Below are 22,799 nucleotides of genomic sequence, written 5' to 3'. Positions count from 1 at the left end.
GATGATGAATTGTTAAGTAAAAAAAACTTATCTATGAGAATAATAAAAAAATTATCTGCAAACAGAAAATCATTTATGATTATTATTGTTTTTCTTCTACTAATATATCTATTGTTTAAATTTATTTTTAAACTTAAAAATGATAAAATTTTTGTTAAATTATTAAATAAACATTTTAGTATTTCAATAACTGTTTTTCATTTTATAAAATTAAAGAAACATAGATAACAATTATTAAGTAATTTTTAATTTAGGAAAGAGATGGCTGAAGGTGTAAATTAATTTTAATGTTCAAATTTTGTGAATTTAATTATCAAATATTGGAAACAACCCTAAGATTGATCAATCAATCAATAAAAAAAAACAATTATTGAATATTTGCATTAGGCTACACTCATTACTAAGCATTTACACCAGAAATTTAATTATTACAACAAACATTATAACAGAATACAATTGAAAATTGAAAATTAGTTTAAAAAAAGGTATACTTATTTATATTATATTAAAAAACTTTCAAAAAGAAAAGTTATTCTAAAAATGAATATAATAAAAATCACTCCGAAGTTTTCAACAGTCTTTTTTTTTTTTTTTTTTTTTATCAAAGAGATGTACTTACTCCATATGCATTTTGAATCGCATTAATTAACAGTTCCTCTTCAGTGGTAGGCATAAACAATAATAATCTCAGTACTCTTGTATACTAGAGTTGTCATTATTATCATACATTCCTACCACTGAAGATGAACTGTTAATTGATGCAGTTTGAAATGCATATGGAGTAAGTACATCTCTTTGATAATAAAAAAAAAAAAGACTTTTGAAAAGATCAGAGTGATGTTTTTATTATATTCATTTTTAAAGTGACTTTTCTTTTCAAAAGTTTTTTTAAAATTATATATAAAAATATAATTTTAAAAAAATATATTTTAATCAATTTCCCGAATTCACAAATTAACTTTGAAAACTAGTGTTGAATTTTAACAAATTTTATACATTATTAGATAATCAGAAATAATAACAACTACATTTACATATCAACATTAGTTTAGAAAAAATAAATAATAAACATTATTTTCAGTACTATTTTTTATTAGCAAAGCGTAGAATGAGAGACATTCACAATAGCAGAAACAAAGGAAACCTGATTTATAGTAGATTAAATGAAATTTGCAGTTAACTAGTGTTACGTAGAAGAAATGCTGGTTAGATGTACTACATCTAATCTAGACCAACCCACATTATTTATTCTCATGTTCTGAACCTGATTTGCAAATGAAACTTCATACTTTGAGGAAAAAAGACATTTATAAAAACTCTGAATAAAAAAAAAATAATTAAATTCATAGCAACTGAGAGGTCATAAAAAAACCTAAAAAAATATGTAGTTCATAATATAATCAAATAAAAAATTCTCACATTGATAAGCAGTTAACTGATTAAAGTATTCTCACGTAGGAACATTGAATAAAAATAAAATATAATATAATTTTATATTATTTCAGAGTAATGAAGATGAATTGGAACCAAACAAAGAAGAATTGGATAGACAAAACATGCATAAATGTATTATTAGAAACATCTATGAAAGTGAAACTATATATGTTGAATGTCTCACTGTTTTGCTTCAGGTAAAAAGTAATTTATTGTTAATTTACTTTTATTTAATGCATATTATTTATTACATTTCTGTAAATAAATATTAAAAATTGTAGTTAATAATTTTCTTAATAAAAATGGAATTGATGCATACGTAGTGATTTTCATTGCTTGTAATCATATAAAAGTATTTTTTCCCTTCCATTACAAACTCATTTTGACAGTTGATAACAAACACATTTGCTTTTTTACGTTTGATACTAATGAATTTAATGTGAAACAACATCTAACTGCAATCTGTTAATTTAAGAAATATAAATGCAATTTATACAATTATCTGATCATAATTTAATTTATATTACAAATCTTTCAGATTCATGGTATTAATTCATGATTAGATAATTGTATAGATTGCCTTTTAAACTTTTTAAGATTATGAATATTATTAAAAATGTAAAAGCAGTTTACAATTATTATTTTATATATATAAAAAAAATCCATTAAAACATTTAAATCAACAATAGAAGGGAATTATACTTGATGCAAAAGCAATTATTTGTAAAAGAAATTTTTAAAAACCTATTACATAGCTGATAAATTGATATTCTAATCTCTGTTCAACTGTAAGAATTAAGCGTTGTTATGGAAGTTATTCATTATAAAATTGTTTATGTTGGAATTTTTTTAATACATATATGATAAATTATTTTTGGTGTGTTATTTTTATTTTAAACGAACAATGACAATTTAAAAGCTCTTCATTTTCCATAACAATACATTTTTATACTCAGTTGATATACAGTATTTGTAACCTATCTAACTTTTGCATAATGAAGATAATTTTAAATATATTATTTTCAGTTTTATAATTTAAATAAATTATAATATGTATATTTAGAAAAGTTTGTAAAGGAGGAAAGTTAAAAATTACAAACCTATTATTACAGAATAATCAGAGATTTGGAAATGGATATAAAATAATTAAAAAATATTTTAGAATATTTAAAATTAATTATAATGACTCAAAATTTTTTTTTTGTGAACCAAAATACATTGTTAGCAATAAATCAATAGTTTTCTTACATAAGAACAATTATGAGAAATTTAAAAATGCTTTATTATGGTATATACAGTAGAATTTCAATTATCCAAATGCCGATTAACTGAACGTACAATTATCTGAACCACCACTTGTCCTCCTTTCTCTCTCCCACTGACATCTTACTGCAATTCTCTTACATCATGATCACTGATATCTATTAGCTTTGACAGATCAAAATGATCAGTATGATGCTACTTGCACATTGATGAATAAATAAATACAGTACATGTACAATAATGTGCTCTTACCCTGTAATTTCATTCTTTACGTGTTAATCCACTTATCTGAATTTTTGATTATCCAAATCATCTGCAGAATGAATCAATTCAGATAATTGGAGTTCTATTATACGTTCATTAATTTTTTTCTTTTTGCTAGAAAAATATAAAATTTAGAACGTAAATATAATTAGATACATCTATATTTATATAATATGTCATGATTTATTAATATATTCATTTAGTATATGAAGGCTCTAAAGGCAACTATTGGGACATCGCAGCCATTGCTTTCCTTAGAAGATTTCAACACAGTATTTTTTAGGATTCCAGAATTGCATAATATTCATTTGAGTTTTCTTCAAGGATTAAAAGCCTATACTGAAAGTCAAGATGGAAAACATGCAGTTGGAGAACATTTTAAAATATTGGTATACATTATTAAGAATTTTTTTGAAACATATTTCTTATATTTGGAAAGCTAATTTTTTTATAAATACAAAATGGATACATAGACATTTATTGTATTAAGTTCTTGAAAAATGTTAGTTATAATTTATAGGTTAAATAAAAAAATAATTTTTACTAGTGAGTTTTTGAAACCTATTTAAGTCAGTGATTGCAATATGATAATTTTAAGTTATTTATGTAATTCAGAACTAGTTTATATCATGATTTCACACATCTAAAATGTTTAACATTCGAATTAAAGAAATTTTTACATCTTAATATAATTGTTTTTGTTAATTTATAATAATTAATAATGTAATTTGACTTTTGAAATAATTAAACATAATTTGTCTTTTGAATTAGGCTAGCAAGTTGGGTGTTTATGCAGCTTTTCTTCAGAACTATTCTAAGGCAATTGAAACTGTAAAAAAGTGTAGTGTTGAAAATGCAAAATTTGCAGAAATTATTAAGGTATGTATTAAATAAATTATTTGTAGTAATTCATTATCCATTTTTCATTACTTTATTTATTTTAACGTTTTTTTTTCATTATATCAGTTTGAAACAAAACTGTTACTTTAATACAATTTAATTTCAAAATGCCTTAACGGACTACAAATTTTGTGCAGAGTAACACTGTATAAGGCATTGCTTTTATTTACCAGATTGCAGGACTGAGTCCCATTTTGGGCATGGATTTGGATATTTCTATAAAACTAATGTGTTTGAGCTTTTATAAAGCCCTCTTCAAAGAGGACAAATTGTATATACTGTAAACTTTGATTAATTACATTTTTATTCCCTTTATCTATTGCCACAATGTTGTTCCAATGCATTAAAAATGCTGTCTATAATAGCTAATTAAGTTGTCAATTCATACATCATGATTCACGCACAAATCACAATTTTATAGAAATAAAAGAGAAATTTGTGCCTAGAATTCTTATGTGAATTTTTGGCAAATGATATGGATAGAATCCTAAATAAGGTGGTACAGATGTTTATATAAATATATATTTGTATTCATTAGATATTGACATTGACTGTTGTTTAGAGAAGAGAGTATGATAACCACAAAAATGTGCCATTGCTCTTAATTAAATTGGAATTTGATATACAAGTTATCAAAAAATTAAACAAATCATAATTTAAAATATTTTGTTTTAATTATTATTATTTTAATGCTTTAAAATTTTATGAAAAATGTTTTTAAATATTATATTAAATTACAATTTCTTCATTATATTCACTATCTTTAAATTTTTGTATTTTTTATTATTATAGAGCATTAAATTAAAATATATGAAAGGACAAGCCACAACATTAGAAGGTAACTTTATATATTTATGGCTTTATATTTCATAAGTGATGATAAAAATAAATTAAATTTACAATTTTTTATTTTAGATTTACTTCATAAACCTGTAGCCAGAGTTCAGAAAAATGCCTTGGTCTTGCATGTAAGTTTTTAGTTAGTTTTATATTTTATATTAATTTTTATTTAAAATCTTAATAGATTTTTTGAAGACTTCTGGAATCAAAATTGAATTTATTAATATTTTTAATTGAATCTTAAAATTTTAATTTGAAAGTTATATTTATGTTTCAAAATATTAATATTTTAACAAATAACAAAATGGCAATTGTCTTTTAAATTCTGTTTCTCCTTTTTAAAAGTAACATGTTACAATATACACTAGCTAGGATTGCCAACTGTCCTCCATTGAACTGTATTGTTCTCTCATCTTCCTTTTGAGTATAATTTTAATTGTTTGTTTGATTTTACTTCTTCATTTCTGAAATATTACCAGCAGATGATGATCCAATATTTTATTTTCTTATTTTAAAGTAATAGTTTAGTTTTATAGCCGTAGCGCTTATAGTCCGTAAAATACGGTAATTAAGTTGGGGAAGCAAATAAAATTTAAGGCTTAAGGTGGTATTGTGTTAACTGTTGGTAGTAATTCTAATGTTGAGTTTAAAACCCTATTCATTGTCTAATTAATGTTTTATGATGTATAGAATTTGTCAACAAATATTTATAAATGACTTCTGTTGTATATTGTCTGTTCACTGGCCTCTTTTTTATTGTACAAGAAAGTTGGCAACTTAACTATCATTAATAGCCAGACACTGTTAGATTGCATGCAAAGTAAGCACTATGTTGGCTATAAACACATTTGCTGGGCTTTGAACAGACCATAACAAAGGAAAGCTTGCAAAATACCACATTCAGTGGAATTAACCAACTTTCAACATGGAATGATAGTAGGTCCAAGGTCACATTTACATATGTTCTGAATGAGACACTGAGTTAGTCTTGGGGTTCTGAAGTCAACAGTTGATGATATCATATGCAAACTGAAGTGAACTGGGGCTGAATCCTCCAAGAAACATGCCAGAAAACTTCTTAAAATAACAAAGAGACAAGAGTTTTGTGCAAAACAGTGTGCACAATAAGCAGCTCAACACTTCCTATACTTTTTCCTGCAAAAAGCTGGAAAGAGTATGGAAGGTGTTGAGTTGCTTATTGTTAAAGTGTTCCAGCTTCTCAAGAGTATGTTAGTGTGCACAAACTGTATATTACCATTGTCTTAGTTTGCACAAACTCTATGTGAGAGTTCTGGAATGACTGTCAGGACAAATATGGTATGAAGAACTCCATGCTCTGGGTTACAATGGCTGTGCAACTATTTCTAAGCCAGTAATCATCATGACAAATACTACATACCAATTGACATAGTGTACGGAATGCAAATGCTGGATTTAAATCTGTTCATTGAAAGGATTTCCACTGGTCTAATCAAGATTTGCAATCTACCAGTCAGATGCCTGTATCCAGATGTGGCAAATACCAGGGGAACAGTTCCTTCCAGATTGTATCATCCCAACAAAGGAGTTTGGTCGATGGCACCAAAGCCATATTGACATGGCTTGGATTCATTAATTGCTATTGATAAAACTATAAATGCTGTGTGGTATCTGGACATTTTGGACAATTATACACTTTCAACATTATGATAAGTACTTCAAGGAAGGCCTCTACATCTGCAGGAAGATAATGCACCTTCCATATTGCTTTGGTTGTAACAATGTGGTTTGTAGGCCTAGATAATGGAAAGTTGGATTGGCCAGCCCAAGCCCTATTCTGAATTCTATTGAGCATCTTTGGGATAGAGTGGAATGTCAATTCTGTGCACATAAGGACCATACAAAGAAGAAATCTAAACTTGATGGTTGTGTTAAAGACTGAATATGTATAACTAGATATTTATTAAAAATTAGTGGAAGGTATGTCACAAAGAGGAAAAACCATTATATCAGGTTTCAACACCATAATATTAGAAATATAATAAATAATGTATCTTTTTTAAAATCTTAGTGATCAGATATTAATGTATAAATGTTAGGGTAATGTATATTACTCCAGAATTAATACATGTTTATGAAAAATAAAATGATTTTAAGGATTAATGTAAATAATTGTATTGATTATTTGTAAATTACATGTTAAATTAGGAAAAAATTTGATGTAGAATAACTAAACTGTTAGTTAGGCAGCATGCATTTCTTGCAATGACATTGAGATGGGTGTTGATGAATGCTGACACAGGGAGGAGAAGTCATCCGAGTGTTTGTGCATACAAAATAATTCATTTATTTTGAAATATTCTGTTGTTAATTGACATTTGTTGTACATATGATTGAGCAAATGGGGAGGGGCGGTAGTGGTGATATGAATTGTATAAGAAGGAAGGTGGAAGTAAAAAATGAGGCAAAATCTGTCATTGCAATATGTACATGTCACCTTACAATAGCAGATTTCATAAAATATCAAAGTAATTGTTTTAAATTGACAAAAACAAAAGATTTTAAATTATCATTTAATCACCTAAATATTTCTAAATCAAACAAAATAGTCACATATAATGTTTTCTTTTTAAATTTTAGCGAGGTTGAGGCCGATGTTTTAAACGTGAAAACAATGTACATCGGATGTTCAGCGCCGCTTTCTTGTAAGCCTAGAAGTTTGACAATGGCATTTGGGATGTCGAGCATGATTCCACTGACTTTCCAAACACCATTGTCAAACTTCTAGGCTTACAGGAAAGCGGCGCTGAATGTCCGACGTACACGTTTTCACGTTTAAAACTTTGGCCTCAACCTCGCTTTTATTTCATTTTTATAAAGAAAAATCAAATATTGATTTTTAATATATAATTAGTATAATTAGTTTTTTATAATTAATTAATTATAAAAGCTTATATATATATATCTTATATTTCAAATAGTAATTTTAATGTTGTTATTATGTTATTAATTAAAATTTATATCTATTACACAATAGTAATTTTGATGTATAATAACTTTATGTTGCTCTCCTTTTTATACTGGCAATGGTTCTATTTATCTTAATAGTTTAGAATTTGTATTTAACATTTATTTATTTCATTTTAATGAGATTAATGACTGATTAAGTTTGAATATATTTTTCCTGTAGTGTAATTAACATTTAAAAGTAATGAAAAAATGAAACAATAATGCTTATCATAAAGGATATTTTAAAATTTACTACTGTCTAGACATGATGTCTGATTTTTGTAGAGGAAGTTTTACCTATACATCAGATTTTTATTGAAAAATGTTGTTATAACTTATTTAAATGTCAATACAATACTTTAACACTTTGTATATTGCATCTTAAAATTGAATCTTTATGACAATTATTCTATGGACTTGCAAATCATGTAATGTTTGATTAATGTGTAGATTATTGATAGATTTCATTAACCTAATAAATTTTAAGTATCTAAATTACAGTATTGGTTAAAGATGAAATAAAGAGTTTAAACAAGTATATTTCCACTAATAATGTTCTTATGTAATAATGTTATACTCGTGCTAATTTATATTACACAATGCTGATTTTCAATATTAAAGATATATGTATTAAATGTGAATGTTTAAAGGAATGCATAACATGGATATTTAACTTATTTAATTCCAGTTTTTACAAAAATGAAATTGTATATGAATATTTTTAAACAAAATTATAACCAATAAGTATATAAAATTTTGTGATATAAATTTTGGTTTCATTGTAATGGAAAAAATGTTGTAAATTTTGGCTTCCTGTAGTTAATTGCTGACATAATTTCCAAAGCAGGATTTCCCAAGTAATTATCTCATCATTACACTGAGTTCATCACTTTATTTTATATGAAAGATGGTTTTGAGTTTTAATCATGTCATTAGTTTTTGTAGTGAGTTGAGAGTTTTCCCATTAAAGAATTCTAAAAATGATACTATTTATACTAAAAAACAACTAATTTTTTAAAAGAACTTTCATAAAAAAATTTAGTGTTTTTGTTAACTTAAAAAAATGTATAACATACTTTAACTACTCTAACTCCTTGACTGTGTAAATTATTACTTTGATAAATCTTTTTAATATACAAAAATGAGTTTTTTGAAGTTTGAATTTTATTTATATTGATGTAATGTGAAAATTATAAAAAACCAAATATATGAGTTAAATAAAAATATCCTGCTGAATGTTAGTGTTGATTTGAATACTTGTGTTTTTGAGTGTTGAATACATTAGGAATTATTTTAATATTTGAACAAAAATAATTTTAAATGTTTAAAGTAAATGTTGTCTTTTTAGAAATTCATAAATATTGCATTTTTTAATTTAAATTGTTGATAGCATATTGCTATACATAAATAATTTTCATTTATATTGCATTGTTACATAACTAAAGCATAATATTCACAATTTATGTTTATAGGATTTATTAAGATACACTCCCCAGTCCTGTCCTGATCAAAAAACTCTGAAATTGGCACTAAAAATGACTCAGTGTTTCTTGAATGATTTGAATTTTACTGCTACTGATAATATGTTTCCGGTAAGTACGATATTATTGTAACAAAACAAAATTTTATATCTAATTCGTTTTATAATCAAACAAATTTTAGCAAATACTACAATGGGTAACTCTTCAAATTACAAATGAAATGTTTTGTCATAAAAAAAAAATCATATTTATTTGCTGTTTCTTAATAAAGGAATAAATGTAATGCAATATTTCAATGCAGAATTTAGATCTGAAGTTTGATTAAAAATACCCAGCAAATTTGTAAAGTGAAGGGAAAAAAATCACATTTTTTTTCTTCACTTTACACCTTCAAACTTACTATTCCTAAAAAATTTATGACAAAGTTAATTTAAGTATTTTAAAAATCACAAAAAAAAACAAAAATTAATATCCTTTAAATTTTGTTACTTGCATTTAAAGAATTCTGAATTTTAAATCTTAGATGCATTTATTCTATTATAAGTACTTATGAAATGATAGAAGGATGGTTCAGATGTTGAAGCCCTGATTCCCAGCCTATCCTGGGAGATTCAGGCTTGATTCTTAGTGGCTCAAAAATTTTCTTGGACAGGTTGACCCAGTTATATATTCTTCATCATCCAGCTACCCCTATTGTTGATTTGGTTGACCCATGATGAGCTTGAAAATGGTCATTGTAGTGTTTGCTGGATAGAAAAAATTACTTGAAAAAAAATGGCTATGAAAATAACATAAATCATAAAATAATTTTGTTTTGAATATATTTTTGCAAATTTCAAGAAGTTAATTTATAATATTATAAAAAAAGGTTTCCTTAAAATTTTATTATGATTTTAAAAATGACCTGTTCTTTCGATAGGTTCCAGACAGAGCACAAAGGCACTTGGTCAAAAACAGTTTCATAGTAGAGTTATCAGAAGGCCATCGCAAGTTGAGGCATTTGTTTTTATTCAATGATGTTGTTGTTTGTGCCAAATATAAACCTTCTGCTAGGTAAATAATGATAAAAATTAAAATTGTTAACTATAAGTTTCATTTATAAAATTTTAGTTAATGTTTTCTTTCAGTATGTTTGATTACATCTGTAAATTTAAATATTTCAGGCAAAAGTTTACATTTGAAATAAAATGGTATATACCTTTAGTAGAGGTTGTATTGCCAAGTCATGAAAGTAAGTTTTTGAGTAAACTAATTCATTTTATTAACTTTAAAAAAATAAATATTCAAAATAGAAATTTAAAAGATTAATTACATAAGCAAAAAGTTGAATTAAAAAATTGTTGAATACATATTAATTAAAATTTAATATTATAGAACTAATAAAACACAAGTAATTTCTTGGCCATGTGTATTTCAATATAGATTATCATATTTGAAATATAATTGAGTTCTGATTGTATGAGGTAATGTGGATCAAAGATTTTTAATATAAGATGGAAATTTTTGCAAATTGTTGAATAAACTGGATTTGTAGGCAGTAACATGTATAATGTACTGTATTTTTAGATTACTACTTACTTAGCATAAACTTATTTATTGCTTAATCAAAATTTTAAGTATAATTTTAAACATTTTTGTAAATAAAATTAAAGCAAATGTAAACCTACCATACAATTAAAATTTCTTCAACATTTTTAACAATTCATATTGTTATGAGAAGTCATCATTCTTTTTAAAACTTCTGTTTTGATTACCTGGCCAAGATTTGCAAAGTGAATTATACTGCTTTGTTTTCTTGTCTTTGTTGACAAAGTATGCTTTTATAATTTATCTTGGATAACCTGCAGAGACATGATTAATCATGAATATACTATATAGAGTTTCATCTAATGTGATAAGTAATAATAAAGGTCCATAATTTTGAAACTTTGACTTAAAAATGGTTTTCCCTTCATCTAAAAAACTAAGAAATCTACTTAGAAAACAATGGAAAAAATACAGCAACCCATGTGATATATGTATATATGGAAAAAATACAGCAACCCATGTGATATATGTATATATGTATGTATGTATATATATATATATATTATATATAAACACTGTGTCATTTAAAAAACGGTTCCACATAGAATGCAACATTTCTTTTCAAAATTATTTTAATAAAATAATCAGCTCCTTTGCTTCAGACTCAAAGACGTTTTGGAATTTTATACCAGAAAGATTTCCTATAAATCATCTGTCATACTGGACCAACAGGTTTACAAAGTATAGAATGATTTTAAAAATAGATTCACTAATATTTTACCAAATACCAAATTCAATCACTTACACATCACTCAAATAGATACTACCATTCTTTTTCCTTTTCTGACATAATTGATGCAATGGATACTTTAAAAATTTCTAATTTTAGTTCAGACTATGTACCTGCTATCTTCTACAAATAAAACCCATGTCTGCAGTCATATTATCTAGATTATTCACAAAATTCTCTAGATTTAGTTTTGTTCCTAAACAGTGGTATTCATCTTCTATAAAAGCCATTCCAAAAAAGGACAAAACCTTGTACCACCTTATTACCTTATCTCTCGCTATGCTCAAAATATTTGAAATTTATGTCTACCGAAAAATATACCTTATCATTTCTTCAAAACTCCTACCCTTTCAACACTGTGTGCTCCATCATCACTCCACTTCCACTAACTTACTCACTACCTTATCAGTAATCATTAATAACTTAGAAAGAAAATGCCCAATTTACGTTGGTCACTTAGACATTAGCCAAACTTTCAACTCAGTCCTCCCAAACATTTTTCTTTTGACCCTTCACGAGCATTTCAATCTTGACCCCGTTTATCAATTCTGGTTCAGTAACTACTTTCTATCATGTACTTACAAAATTAAAATAGGAAAATTTGAGTTTCTAGATTTTGCATCAATTTTTAGCATACAACAGGGTTCAGTATTAAGTTGCCTTTTCTTCTCTGTTTACATAAACAATATTCTTGGCTAACTCAAATCTACTATTAATGACATCAGAATAATAATTCATAACACGGACATCTTTCAACAAGACTTACATCATTTGTCAGAACTCTTCCAAAAATATAATCTGAAAATTAACACCCATAAAACTGCTGTAATGTGCTTCTCATTTGGAATACCCCTCTTCCACCATTTTCTATTAATACAAATCGTTTAAAATACATCAATTTCATAAATAATCTCAGCATAATTTTTGACAATAAAATTACAGTTAAGTGTCACATTGGTAAAATAGTAAAAGCATTAGCAATACGTCATGGCATCGCCTGGCAATTCTGGAAACACATCTCATTGAATAATGTGCTACACACTATTTTTTTCACAAATTTTCAGTCTATTGTAGATTACAGTTTATCAATTTGGGCCATGGCTACACCTTCTCTTTTAAATAAAATCATGAAAGAATTTGACAAAATTTATTTAACTTTAAATTTACTCTGCAATCTACCCTGTACTTATCATCTAAACATCACTAGGTCCAGCCAGACCTGGGTCTTCTGGTTTTTAAAGAGCACATAAAATACTTTGATTGTTTGCACTTCCACAAATATTTTAACAGAAACATACAGTTGGATTGGCTATGATTAATAATTCTTCAACAGAACTTGCATAACACATCATATGTTTTTACTCCCTTTTATAGACTAAGCATTTCTCAAAGATCATACTTTTATCACATCTCTCATAATATGATAGATTTTAAAAATTTACTACATGAAGATTTTAGTCATTTTAAATATGCTTGTAAACAAATACTTTAATATTTTTGTTCTAAGGATTATAAACACTATCATTTCTTTTTTTTTTGTTTTCTTTATTTTTTATTTAGATTTGAATGTTTATATATTATATTTGATGTATCTGGGTTATACTGTTAAGTGGGGGGTGGAAATCTTTTGTCATATACATGACATGTGAAGAGCGAAAGCGAATGAGAACAGTGAAAAGTGATTTTTTATTCATTTAGAGAAATCGATCCGCACAACCAAAAGCAAAAAGTGATTGCAAATTTTAAGCAGCCAATCATTTGCAAGCATGACTGGCTGCTTTCAATATTCTGTTGTTAACCATGTTTATTTATTTATTGAGAAGAAAGATATGTCAAAAAGAAAATGATGTTGGGTGAGTGGAATATTAAAAAATCATAAATTACAACATTACTCTATTGAATGAGAAAGTTTTGTAGCCATCTTGAAAACAAGAACCATGTGACAACTAGCAGAAATACAATTGGCGGCAAAATTTTTTCACTAGCAAAAATGCTTGACGGTTCCAAACTTCAAAACAATTTACAAAATGGTAAATTTGTCAGAAATGATGTCATGTCTGATGTGTTATTTGCTCTGTTTTTCACTTTTTCCAGCAAATTGTACTCAATGTGAACTAAGCTTTACCATAAATATTTTCTTATACAACTATCTTAGAAAAATACATTGTTTTAAAAACTTGAAAATATAAAATGGTTAAAAGTTATTCACAATAGAAAATCAGTTCAGAATTTATTCTTTGGTTTTCGTAGTTTGGTATAACAAAGTTTAGATTCATAATCTTCCAAATAACTTGCAGTAAATACATATTTACTAGCCTATAAGACACCATACTTTCCAAAAGAAAGAATATATCCAAATATTATACTTTGTCTAATATGTGTGTCATGGATAGGAAGATGAGTTGTGTACCTATAGTGTTGTTATGAATTGTGGCAAGCAATAATAACATAATTTGGATTTGTATTGTATGCTTCTTTTTTGTATGTTTATTAGCCTAATAATTATACTAATACAATAACATAAAACACTGATTAAGTGTGAAAAACAATAAAATTATGAGTTATTAGAGATGTAAATTAACATCTTATCTGTGCATTGACTAAAAGTAGAAAACTTGACACATTCAATATACCTTTTTTCTATAAAATGTAACCAAAACGCCTCTTTGTTACTCTATCTACTGGCTTAAAATATATTGTTTTGTGAAAAAAAAATTACTTTAAAATAATTTTTAGTAAATATAAATTGTATTAAAATTCTTTTTCTCCAAAAAATTACTTGTGAAACAGTGATGCATTCTTTGTATATTCATATTTATAAGCTAAAATTCAGTACTTAATTCAGTAATAAATCAGTTTTGAATTATACAAATTAATATTAATTTAGTTAGTTATTATGTAATTGATTTTTATTAATTAAATTAAAATTAATTACATAATAACTAACTATCTTCAATTTTTATCTTAAGCTAGAAACTAATTTTGTATTATTAACTCAAGCAAAACTGAAAATATTTAAATTCTCTGGAATAGTTGCTTTATTACTTTTTTATTCTTTTATTACATTAATAATCTTATTTGTGAGGTATTTTCTTATCAAATAAATTTTTAACATGTATGATTACAAATTCTATAAAAATATTTTAATATTGTTATTTTTAGGTGATCAAGAAACTGCACAAGAGAATTCACCTTTTGATATTTTAATGTTAAAATCACGAGCTAGTAATGTTAGAGACCAGATTTTAAAAGAAGAACGAATTCATCAAGGCAAAGATGTAAGTAGCTATTTTAATACTTTTAAGTAAATCTTATTTTATAATGCATGAATGAAAATCTAACAAAAAGCAGTTGTATCTTTCTATGATTAATTTTAACACTTCCATTTGCTTTTCAATAATCTTTAAAATGTAATTTACCTTTAAAGATAAATTTTTCCATCTGTTATAGAATATAATGTAGAGAAAGTATGTTAATTGGTCAAATTTTGTCCCCTGATTTCTTTGCATTTCTTAACATTTCGAACACACAATTTTGTAAGAGATGTATACTGGTGTCTATTTCCAAAAGTTTTGTAACTTGGAACGATTATTTCTATAAATTGGCATTGATGCTATTAAATCTCGGTAGTTAAAGTCAACGGAGTTGGGAAATACAGGTGGTCACGTGTCATCTCAAATTATATTATTAATTATTATATAAAAATTATTAATAAAATTAATGACAGATGGTCACAATGACACACAGTTTTAATTTTGTGCTAATATGTCATACAAGGAAACTGTTGGAGTGTATTTTAATAAATATTAATAAAATTTAGTTAATAATTATGCTAAAAAGTATACAAACTCTTAGTGAATATTACAAATTTAATATAATGTGTTAATCAGAGTTAATAGCAATCAAATGTACTATTTTATATTAATTTAACACAAATATGCAAATTTTTAGAAGTGAAAGGTTTGCAGAGGAAGATGACGATATTACATTTACAGAGTAGAATAAGGAATAAACTCAAATAAATGTTATATGAAAGATTAGATGCTGCGGTTGACAACATGGCATTTGACCGCTTTAGTTCTGTAAAATAAAATGCGTGACAATGACCATTGGACACCATTGTCTGTCCTGGAATCATTCATTCGACACGACGACACTATTTGCAGATATAATCAGATTGATCGATGTAATCGATTTTCTTTTCAAGAGGTACACCTTAGTGGCCTCCTCACTAGCGAGCCGAACGTCACCTCACAATGTAGTAATCTGGACTAAGTGATCCCAGCAACGCCGACCATTTCAAAATCTGAATCCCAGACTTCACTGACCGGAACCAGGTAGGCCTCCTTTTTTCTCTCTATGCCAGTCAAGCAGCCGAACTACCTGGTTCCTGTCGATGAAATCTGGGATTCAGATTTTGAAATGGTCGGCGTTGCTGGGATCACTTAGTCCAGATTACTACATTGTGAGGTGACGTCCGGCTCGCTAGCGAGGAGGCCACTAAGGTGTACCTCTTGAAAAGAAAATCGATTACATCGATCAATCTGATTATATCTGCAAATAGTGTCGGTGTGTCGAATGAATGATTCCAGGACAGACAATGGTGTCCAATGGTCATTGTCACGCATTTTATTTTACAGAACTAAAGCGGTCAAATGCCATGTTGTCAACCGCAGCAATCTAATCTTTCATATAACATTTATTTGAGTTTATAGTTTATTCTTTAATCTACTCTGTAAATGTAATATCGTCATCTTCCTCTGCAAACCTTTCATTTCTAAAAATTTGCATATTTGTGTTAAACTAATATAAAATCTGAGTTAATAGTATGACATATGATTGCTATTAACACTATATTAAATTTGTAATATTCACTAAGAGTTTGTTTACTTTTAACACAATTATTAACTAAATTTTATTAATATTTATTAAAAGACACTCCACTTCCTTGTTAGTGGTTTTTAATTTGTTTAATTTTGTTGAATTAAGACAAATTTCTCTATTTACTCCTTTTAAGCTTTTGTTATTATTTAAATTTTATATTGAAAATAATCAGACTTCCTTCCGGTCCTCTTAACCTTCTGTTTGAGAGGTGGCAAGGTTGAACAAGAACCCTTTCCAGCTGTTTTCTTTGCATTAAAAAACTCTCTCACAAATTAAGTTTGATATATCTCTGAAATTCATTGTTTTTTCTTAACAATTTTATTTATTGTTGTTTGATAATATTCATTTATTGTAGAATAGTTTGGTTAAATGCACTATAATTCATTTTTTAGTATTGCTATGATTTTTGATTTTCTTGATTTGTTTATTAATAAATTTAATTTTTGTTTTGTCATAAATTTTGTCAATAAAATTTTGACTAGTGTAATGTTTCAAATGGTAAGCTTAGTTTTACTGTTGCTTTGAACTACTGAGTGATCTGATTAATAATTGGGCTGCAATTTTAAAAAATTGTAGATATATAAATTCCCATTGTCACTGTCTGTCTGTCTTTCCTTAATGTTGAGACCAGATGTGGAAACCTTAGGAGCAGGAGGCCCAATTAACTATATATGAACTTCCACTGCAAACTGGAAGCCATGTTATTTCAATTCAAAACTTAGTAGAAAAAAGAAGTAGATTAAAAATGTAATGCTTTTTCTATGAGAAATTTTTTGCCATCTGCATAACCAAAGAGGTTATAACCAGCCTTAAGTTTTTAAAACGAATGTTATAAAAAAGGATTTAAGTAGAATGAACTCTTAAAATTTTTTAAATGTTTTAATGTTTAAGAATTTTATAAAATAGTAAACTGGAAAAATTGCTCAAAAGATGTTATCAGAAACACTATCTTATATGGCTGAATTAGATTTAAATTTTTCAGAAGCAAAAAGTTGCCGGTAGAAATTTAGATAAGCAAAAGAAGAAGCTTGCTGAACTGGTACGTATAAAAATTACATTTTATTTTTGTCTAGTATAAACTAATAATTTTTATAAATTATAATTAACTGAATGTTTTAAATTTTATGTGTAATTAAATAAATGTGTGCAAAATTCTTGCAGAAATTTTAGTTTTCACATTTTTATCGTTGATTAATTTTAAATACACCACAGCTTTTTTATATACATTTTGTAGGTTAAAAATGTATCGAATAAATTTTAGACTCAATAGATATTTATTTGTGAGAAAACAGATAGAATTTACACTAAAATATGGCACTAATGATTTTTATAAATATTATATATATATTTTCATAACAATAACAAACTAAGATTTTACTCTGCAAGTTTAAAATGTTGACTGAGTTTACGTAACAAATTTTATGCTTAATTTTCTAAAAAAAATTATATATAAAGCACGAAATTTGTTACATAACTCAGTCAACATTTTAAACTTGCAGAGTAAAATTTTAGTTTGTTATTGTTATGAAATTTTATAGATTTTTTTGTAGTAGTGTATTATACACTACATCACCTGATAATTCTTTTTTAATTGAATAATTTATTGTCTATTAATATTTGCCAGATGGTCTTTCTAAGTGCTTTCCCTACTAACTTCTTGTTTCTTTTGCTAAGTTAATTATCTGTAACAAATTATTTAGTAATTAATTAAAAATAATTACAAAAAAGTAGTTTGATGTAATCCGATGGTTGTTTGGCTTTACAAATTTATTGGGTTTCGTGATGTTTATTTATGTATTTATCTGTAACTTTAAAAATTTTATTTTGATTACATTTCAATGATTAATTGCTTCATCACATATTCATTAAATAAATATTTTCTTCTTCTCGTCTGTAAGACTAATAATTTCATATATTTATTATATATTTTAAAATTCAATTTATTAAATTTGTACAGAGCTTAGATCTTAATGATTTGTTGTTATGTAACAATTATCTACTTTATACAGAGTATTAATCAATTGAACTGTTGGAAATTACAGGCTATTTTTATGCTATAATTCAGTTCAATTATTGAATAATTTGCCATTAAAGATAGGTGATAATTAATTAAGTTTTTAATCATTAGTGCTGTTATCACAAAATCTTACCTACTGGTGCCAATTATAGTATAAAAATGGCTTATAATTTCTGGCTGTTTAGTTGATTAATATTTTTATGATTGAACCAAAGGAAAAAGGACAAAACTTTAAATGAAAAAATATTAATATACTAAAAGTTATGTAAATAATTTTAGATAAATAAATTTGATTCACACTATATGGATTATTGATTCACTGATACGGAATTGAGTTCAAAGGTTTCACAAAGAATATTAATCTGTTCTTTTTATTTATTTATTATTGTCTTTAATAACTGAATTTTTTAAAGGGTCTTAGATGAGAATTGTACTGACCAAAAAAAAATTTATCTCTCAAATACTGGATTGAGAAATGTATGAGATGGTCTGAGAAATAGTAATTTCAAACTATTTTTTTTAATTTTTTTATTTCATTTGGCTCAGTGATTGTTATATTTGAAATACACTTGATTCTGTTGGAGTAAACATGAAGCATTACTGGGTGAACTCAATCAACAATAATGTGTACAAATCTCAATTAGGTGGCTCAAAAATGTATGCCATAAATATACTCTATTCCATATTTTCACTCTTTAGATAAAAGCAAATGAAGAGTACAAACTATTCTTAAAACTATATGGCTTGCTTCCACTTTTTCAGTGTGCATTCTTTGTGTTCTTAATAGGAAAAAATACTGATTATGTGATGTAGGTGATATTGCTAGACATTTAAAAGTCAACAAACAAGTCAATACATTTAAAACAGATTTTATACAAATGTTTTCAATAGAACTAAGCAAATACAAAGCCTTTCAAAACATTTTGTAAGGTTGAGGTTTCTCAACTTTTTTTTTTCTTGTGACACACTTACATTCAGGTTTGAACAGAAAAAAAAAACATTAATTTGAAATAGTATTCATTACATATAACTGTTGCAATATTTTATAGTTATTTGAACAACAGTTGCTATTCAATGGCAAAATTCCTATCATCATTTTAACCTCTTAGGTTTTTTAATATATATTTTTTCATATCTCTAAATCACTGCTCAGTAATAGCATCATGTAAATCATTTTTCTAGTGTATGACTTTTTTTAGAAATATTATATATATATATATATATAAACATGGTCATGGTACTCTTAAACTGTAAAATTTATTTCATATTTTTAGTTAATTATTTTTATTATTCACTTTAATATCTTACAAATTGACATCTGTTTATGCAAGGTCTAACATTAAAGAGTATGAAATAAACAATTTCTGAACTCAGTTTAGCAATAGTTGGAAAGACACAAAATTCTGAAATATTCCATGAATTCAAGTTTATCATCATTTCAACACAATTTCTCTTATATTAATTCATAATCGTAAAATATCCAGTAAAATTATCAGTTTGAGTTTTGCCTTTTCCTTTTACAAGATGTGGCATGTTTAAAGTTATATCTTTTGTTTTTGACAATGTGTCTGCCATGACAGAATCTCCTGGCTTATAAAATATTTGTCTTTCATTAATTAAACTAGTTGTTGCACAGCCTACAGCATATTTATCTGTATTGTCATTTTTGTAATGGGGTCAGAGACCTGCTAAACTTCTGGGAGGGGCTTTGGTTTATAAATTTTACATTCCCAAGAGTCAATAATGTCTTGAGTAGAAGGAAACAGTCTCTCTCTCCATTACTTAGATAAATTTTTATGGCTGTGCAATGAAGATATTCATTACTGTGGACTTTGAATTAAGTAGGATGTTTAACGTGATATAGTTTGATGGTGGTTAGAAAAAGTTGAAAACTTGGGACTTGCTGCATATAATAATAAAGTTAAATTTTGCATCCGGTTATGAAAAATGATAACTTATATACTAATTAGAATTATCTCAACTAGTGCTGCTTCTATGTTACTTTTATCTCTACAAAAACAGACAAGAAAATATGAAATTGTATGGGAATTTCACAAAATATTCTTACAGTTAACTTGCCTAACTGTCATCGAAAAGAAACTTCTAATCTGCTGTTTAAATTGAAAGCCTTTTTCCTTAACCTCACTCGATCCTCAGCTTTACCTCATTCTTTCGTAGTTCATCTCTCTTCTTATAGTGCTGGGATGGTGACGTTACATTGATATGCCTACTCGACCCTATTTACATAATCAGATTCACGTAAATGTTAAATACAGTATTCTTCTTTCCATGTCATGTCATGTCATCACCCTCACATAATTCTTTTAAAATTTTTGGTAACAATTTGGGGTGGGAGATCATTCTTTTAACTTCCCTTCGGAAGTCTCACTCCCGAGATGTCATTTGTTGTCATGAGGTGAGTTTTGTTTTTCTTTGTTTTAGAATTTTGTCTGGGCGAAGTGCGATAGTCTATCCTAATAAATAATAAATAAGAAAACAAACTGAAAATAATCCCCAAACAATAAATAGATTGCCGATGGCTATTGCAAAGTTACTTGTTTTGTTGTAGCACCAGCATGCAATGACAACCACCCCTTTTATAAATTCACTAAAAGGGCATGCTAAAGCCTTGCATTTCCTTTGATTTGCATATAAGTTGATCATTTGGCATTATAATAAAATAGTCAATGTATGTTGGATTACATTGGTCTATATTAATACTAGTAATTACTAATTAAAGTAATGTAAGAATCGGGTTTATGGTTGTTTATATTTGTAAGTTATATTCTTATTTTACAATTATATACACATAAATAGGCAAAGAAGTTTAATATATGTATTTTTTTTTATAGGAAGCCCAACTTGTTCTAGCTTCTCCTAATTTAATATTTCGTATCAGTCAAAAAAATAGCAAAACATACACATTTTTCTTATCTTCGGAGTTTGAGAGAACCCAGTGGATTGAAGCAATTGGCATTCTTCAGTCATCAGGTTGAAATTTAATGTGCTTTGAGATTTCCAAACTTGCATTTTGTCATATAATTTTTGCAAATGCTAACTTGAGATTTTTTTTAATGTAGCACCTGCAACCACTCTTCCTCTTAGTACATATGAGTTGCAAGCATGGATAACATCTTGTAGAAAAGTAAGTTGATGAATGCTTATAGTATTTTAAAATATTATAGCACACAAGAAATTTAAAAGTTTCTGACAAAAGTCCCTAAAATTTAGCTGTTACCTAGGTATTTCAGGTCAGATATGGAAAACATTTAAACAATGCTTCATTACAGTTAATGAGTACTACTTTCTGATTACATATTATCTGACATTAAAAATAATAAATGGCAAAAAGTAATAATACAAAGAACATGTTACCAGTAGGAAGTGAAGAGACTTATTTATTGTATCAGTTTTAGAGATGGTAAATGAAGAGTGTGGACCCAAACGGTTGTAAAACCACATGTCACATGGAGGAATATAAATGTCATGACTTTTCCTCATCCTTTGTACTTGATTTTCAGTGGTGTGTCTTACAGATGTTTTGTTGTCATTTTTATACAGCATTAATTTGGTAAAATGGACACCACTAGTGTGTTCACAGTAACCCATAAAAGATGGTCTAAGTTATATGTAAGGAGTCAATGTTTTGAAGTTATGAATTTATCAGTTACACTGTTTTTGTAAAATCTTTGAAAGTGTTGCAGTACTCCAGAAATATGCACTGATCTATCTGCAGCAGAGAACAGAATTATGATGATGATAGAAGTGGTTAAGTCATGACACATCGTTCTTGCACTGAATTAAAGACTAAAATTGAAGGAATGGGTGTAAAAATAAACTTTTTTAACTTGAATATGTCCTAATTATATTACTTTGTTTTTTAGCATTTAGGAACAAATCTAGGTTCATTTCTTTTGAGATCAGGTAATCATCTCAGTTCATTACTATCGTTTTTTATGATTTTCTAGCACAACTTATTGATATGGATATTATATAATATCTATTATCTCCTCTAATAGATAAAGATGAAGATTTGTTAGTGGGTGACCTCTATTTAGTGGTACATTGTTTGCATGGACTGTCCAGGCCATCAGGTGAGACTTTTCACAGTCTTTAATAATTATAACAAATTGTATTAGAAAAACTAAAACAATGTTAAATATTTAAACAATATATTTTTACAGACATCTATCTCTGCTTTGAAGTAGATTCATATGGACATTTTTTTAACAAGGCTAAAACAAAAATTTGCAGAAATTCACCTGACGTATGTTTTAATCAAGTAAGTATAGCATATTGTTAATTAAAGTAATACAATATTACTCAGAAATTAATTTCTATAGCTATCTCCAAAAGACTTGATTTTCAAGTCATGCATTTGTCACCATGCCTAATCCATACCGCTCAATGT

At 26.8% G+C, this 22,799-nt stretch overlaps 1 protein-coding gene across 1 annotated transcript in view; it reads left to right on the top strand.

Moving 5' to 3' along the window:
- LOC136980985 (active breakpoint cluster region-related protein) overlaps positions 1–22,799 on the top strand; it is a 54,718-nt gene that overhangs the window by 24,371 nt on the left and 7,548 nt on the right. The window contains exons 3-17 of the mRNA XM_067277184.1: positions 1,506–1,631; positions 3,165–3,350; positions 3,733–3,840; positions 4,654–4,699; positions 4,777–4,829; positions 9,162–9,281; positions 10,090–10,223; positions 10,334–10,401; positions 14,650–14,765; positions 17,354–17,410; positions 21,241–21,379; positions 21,469–21,533; positions 22,273–22,312; positions 22,408–22,482; positions 22,573–22,670. Coding sequence (XP_067133285.1) covers positions 1,506–1,631; positions 3,165–3,350; positions 3,733–3,840; positions 4,654–4,699; positions 4,777–4,829; positions 9,162–9,281; positions 10,090–10,223; positions 10,334–10,401; positions 14,650–14,765; positions 17,354–17,410; positions 21,241–21,379; positions 21,469–21,533; positions 22,273–22,312; positions 22,408–22,482; positions 22,573–22,670 — 1,431 coding nt within the window. The remainder of the gene's footprint in view (positions 1–1,505; positions 1,632–3,164; positions 3,351–3,732; positions 3,841–4,653; positions 4,700–4,776; positions 4,830–9,161; positions 9,282–10,089; positions 10,224–10,333; positions 10,402–14,649; positions 14,766–17,353; positions 17,411–21,240; positions 21,380–21,468; positions 21,534–22,272; positions 22,313–22,407; positions 22,483–22,572; positions 22,671–22,799) is intronic.

Source organism: Centruroides vittatus, unplaced genomic scaffold, assembly GCF_030686945.1.
Source record: "Centruroides vittatus isolate TY-2023 unplaced genomic scaffold, ASM3068694v2 contig_738, whole genome shotgun sequence".
In the NCBI taxonomy this organism is placed as follows: domain Eukaryota; kingdom Metazoa; phylum Arthropoda; class Arachnida; order Scorpiones; family Buthidae; genus Centruroides; species Centruroides vittatus.
The sequence above is the reverse complement of the archived record's forward strand: the minus strand, read 5'-3'. Positions and strand labels throughout refer to the sequence as shown.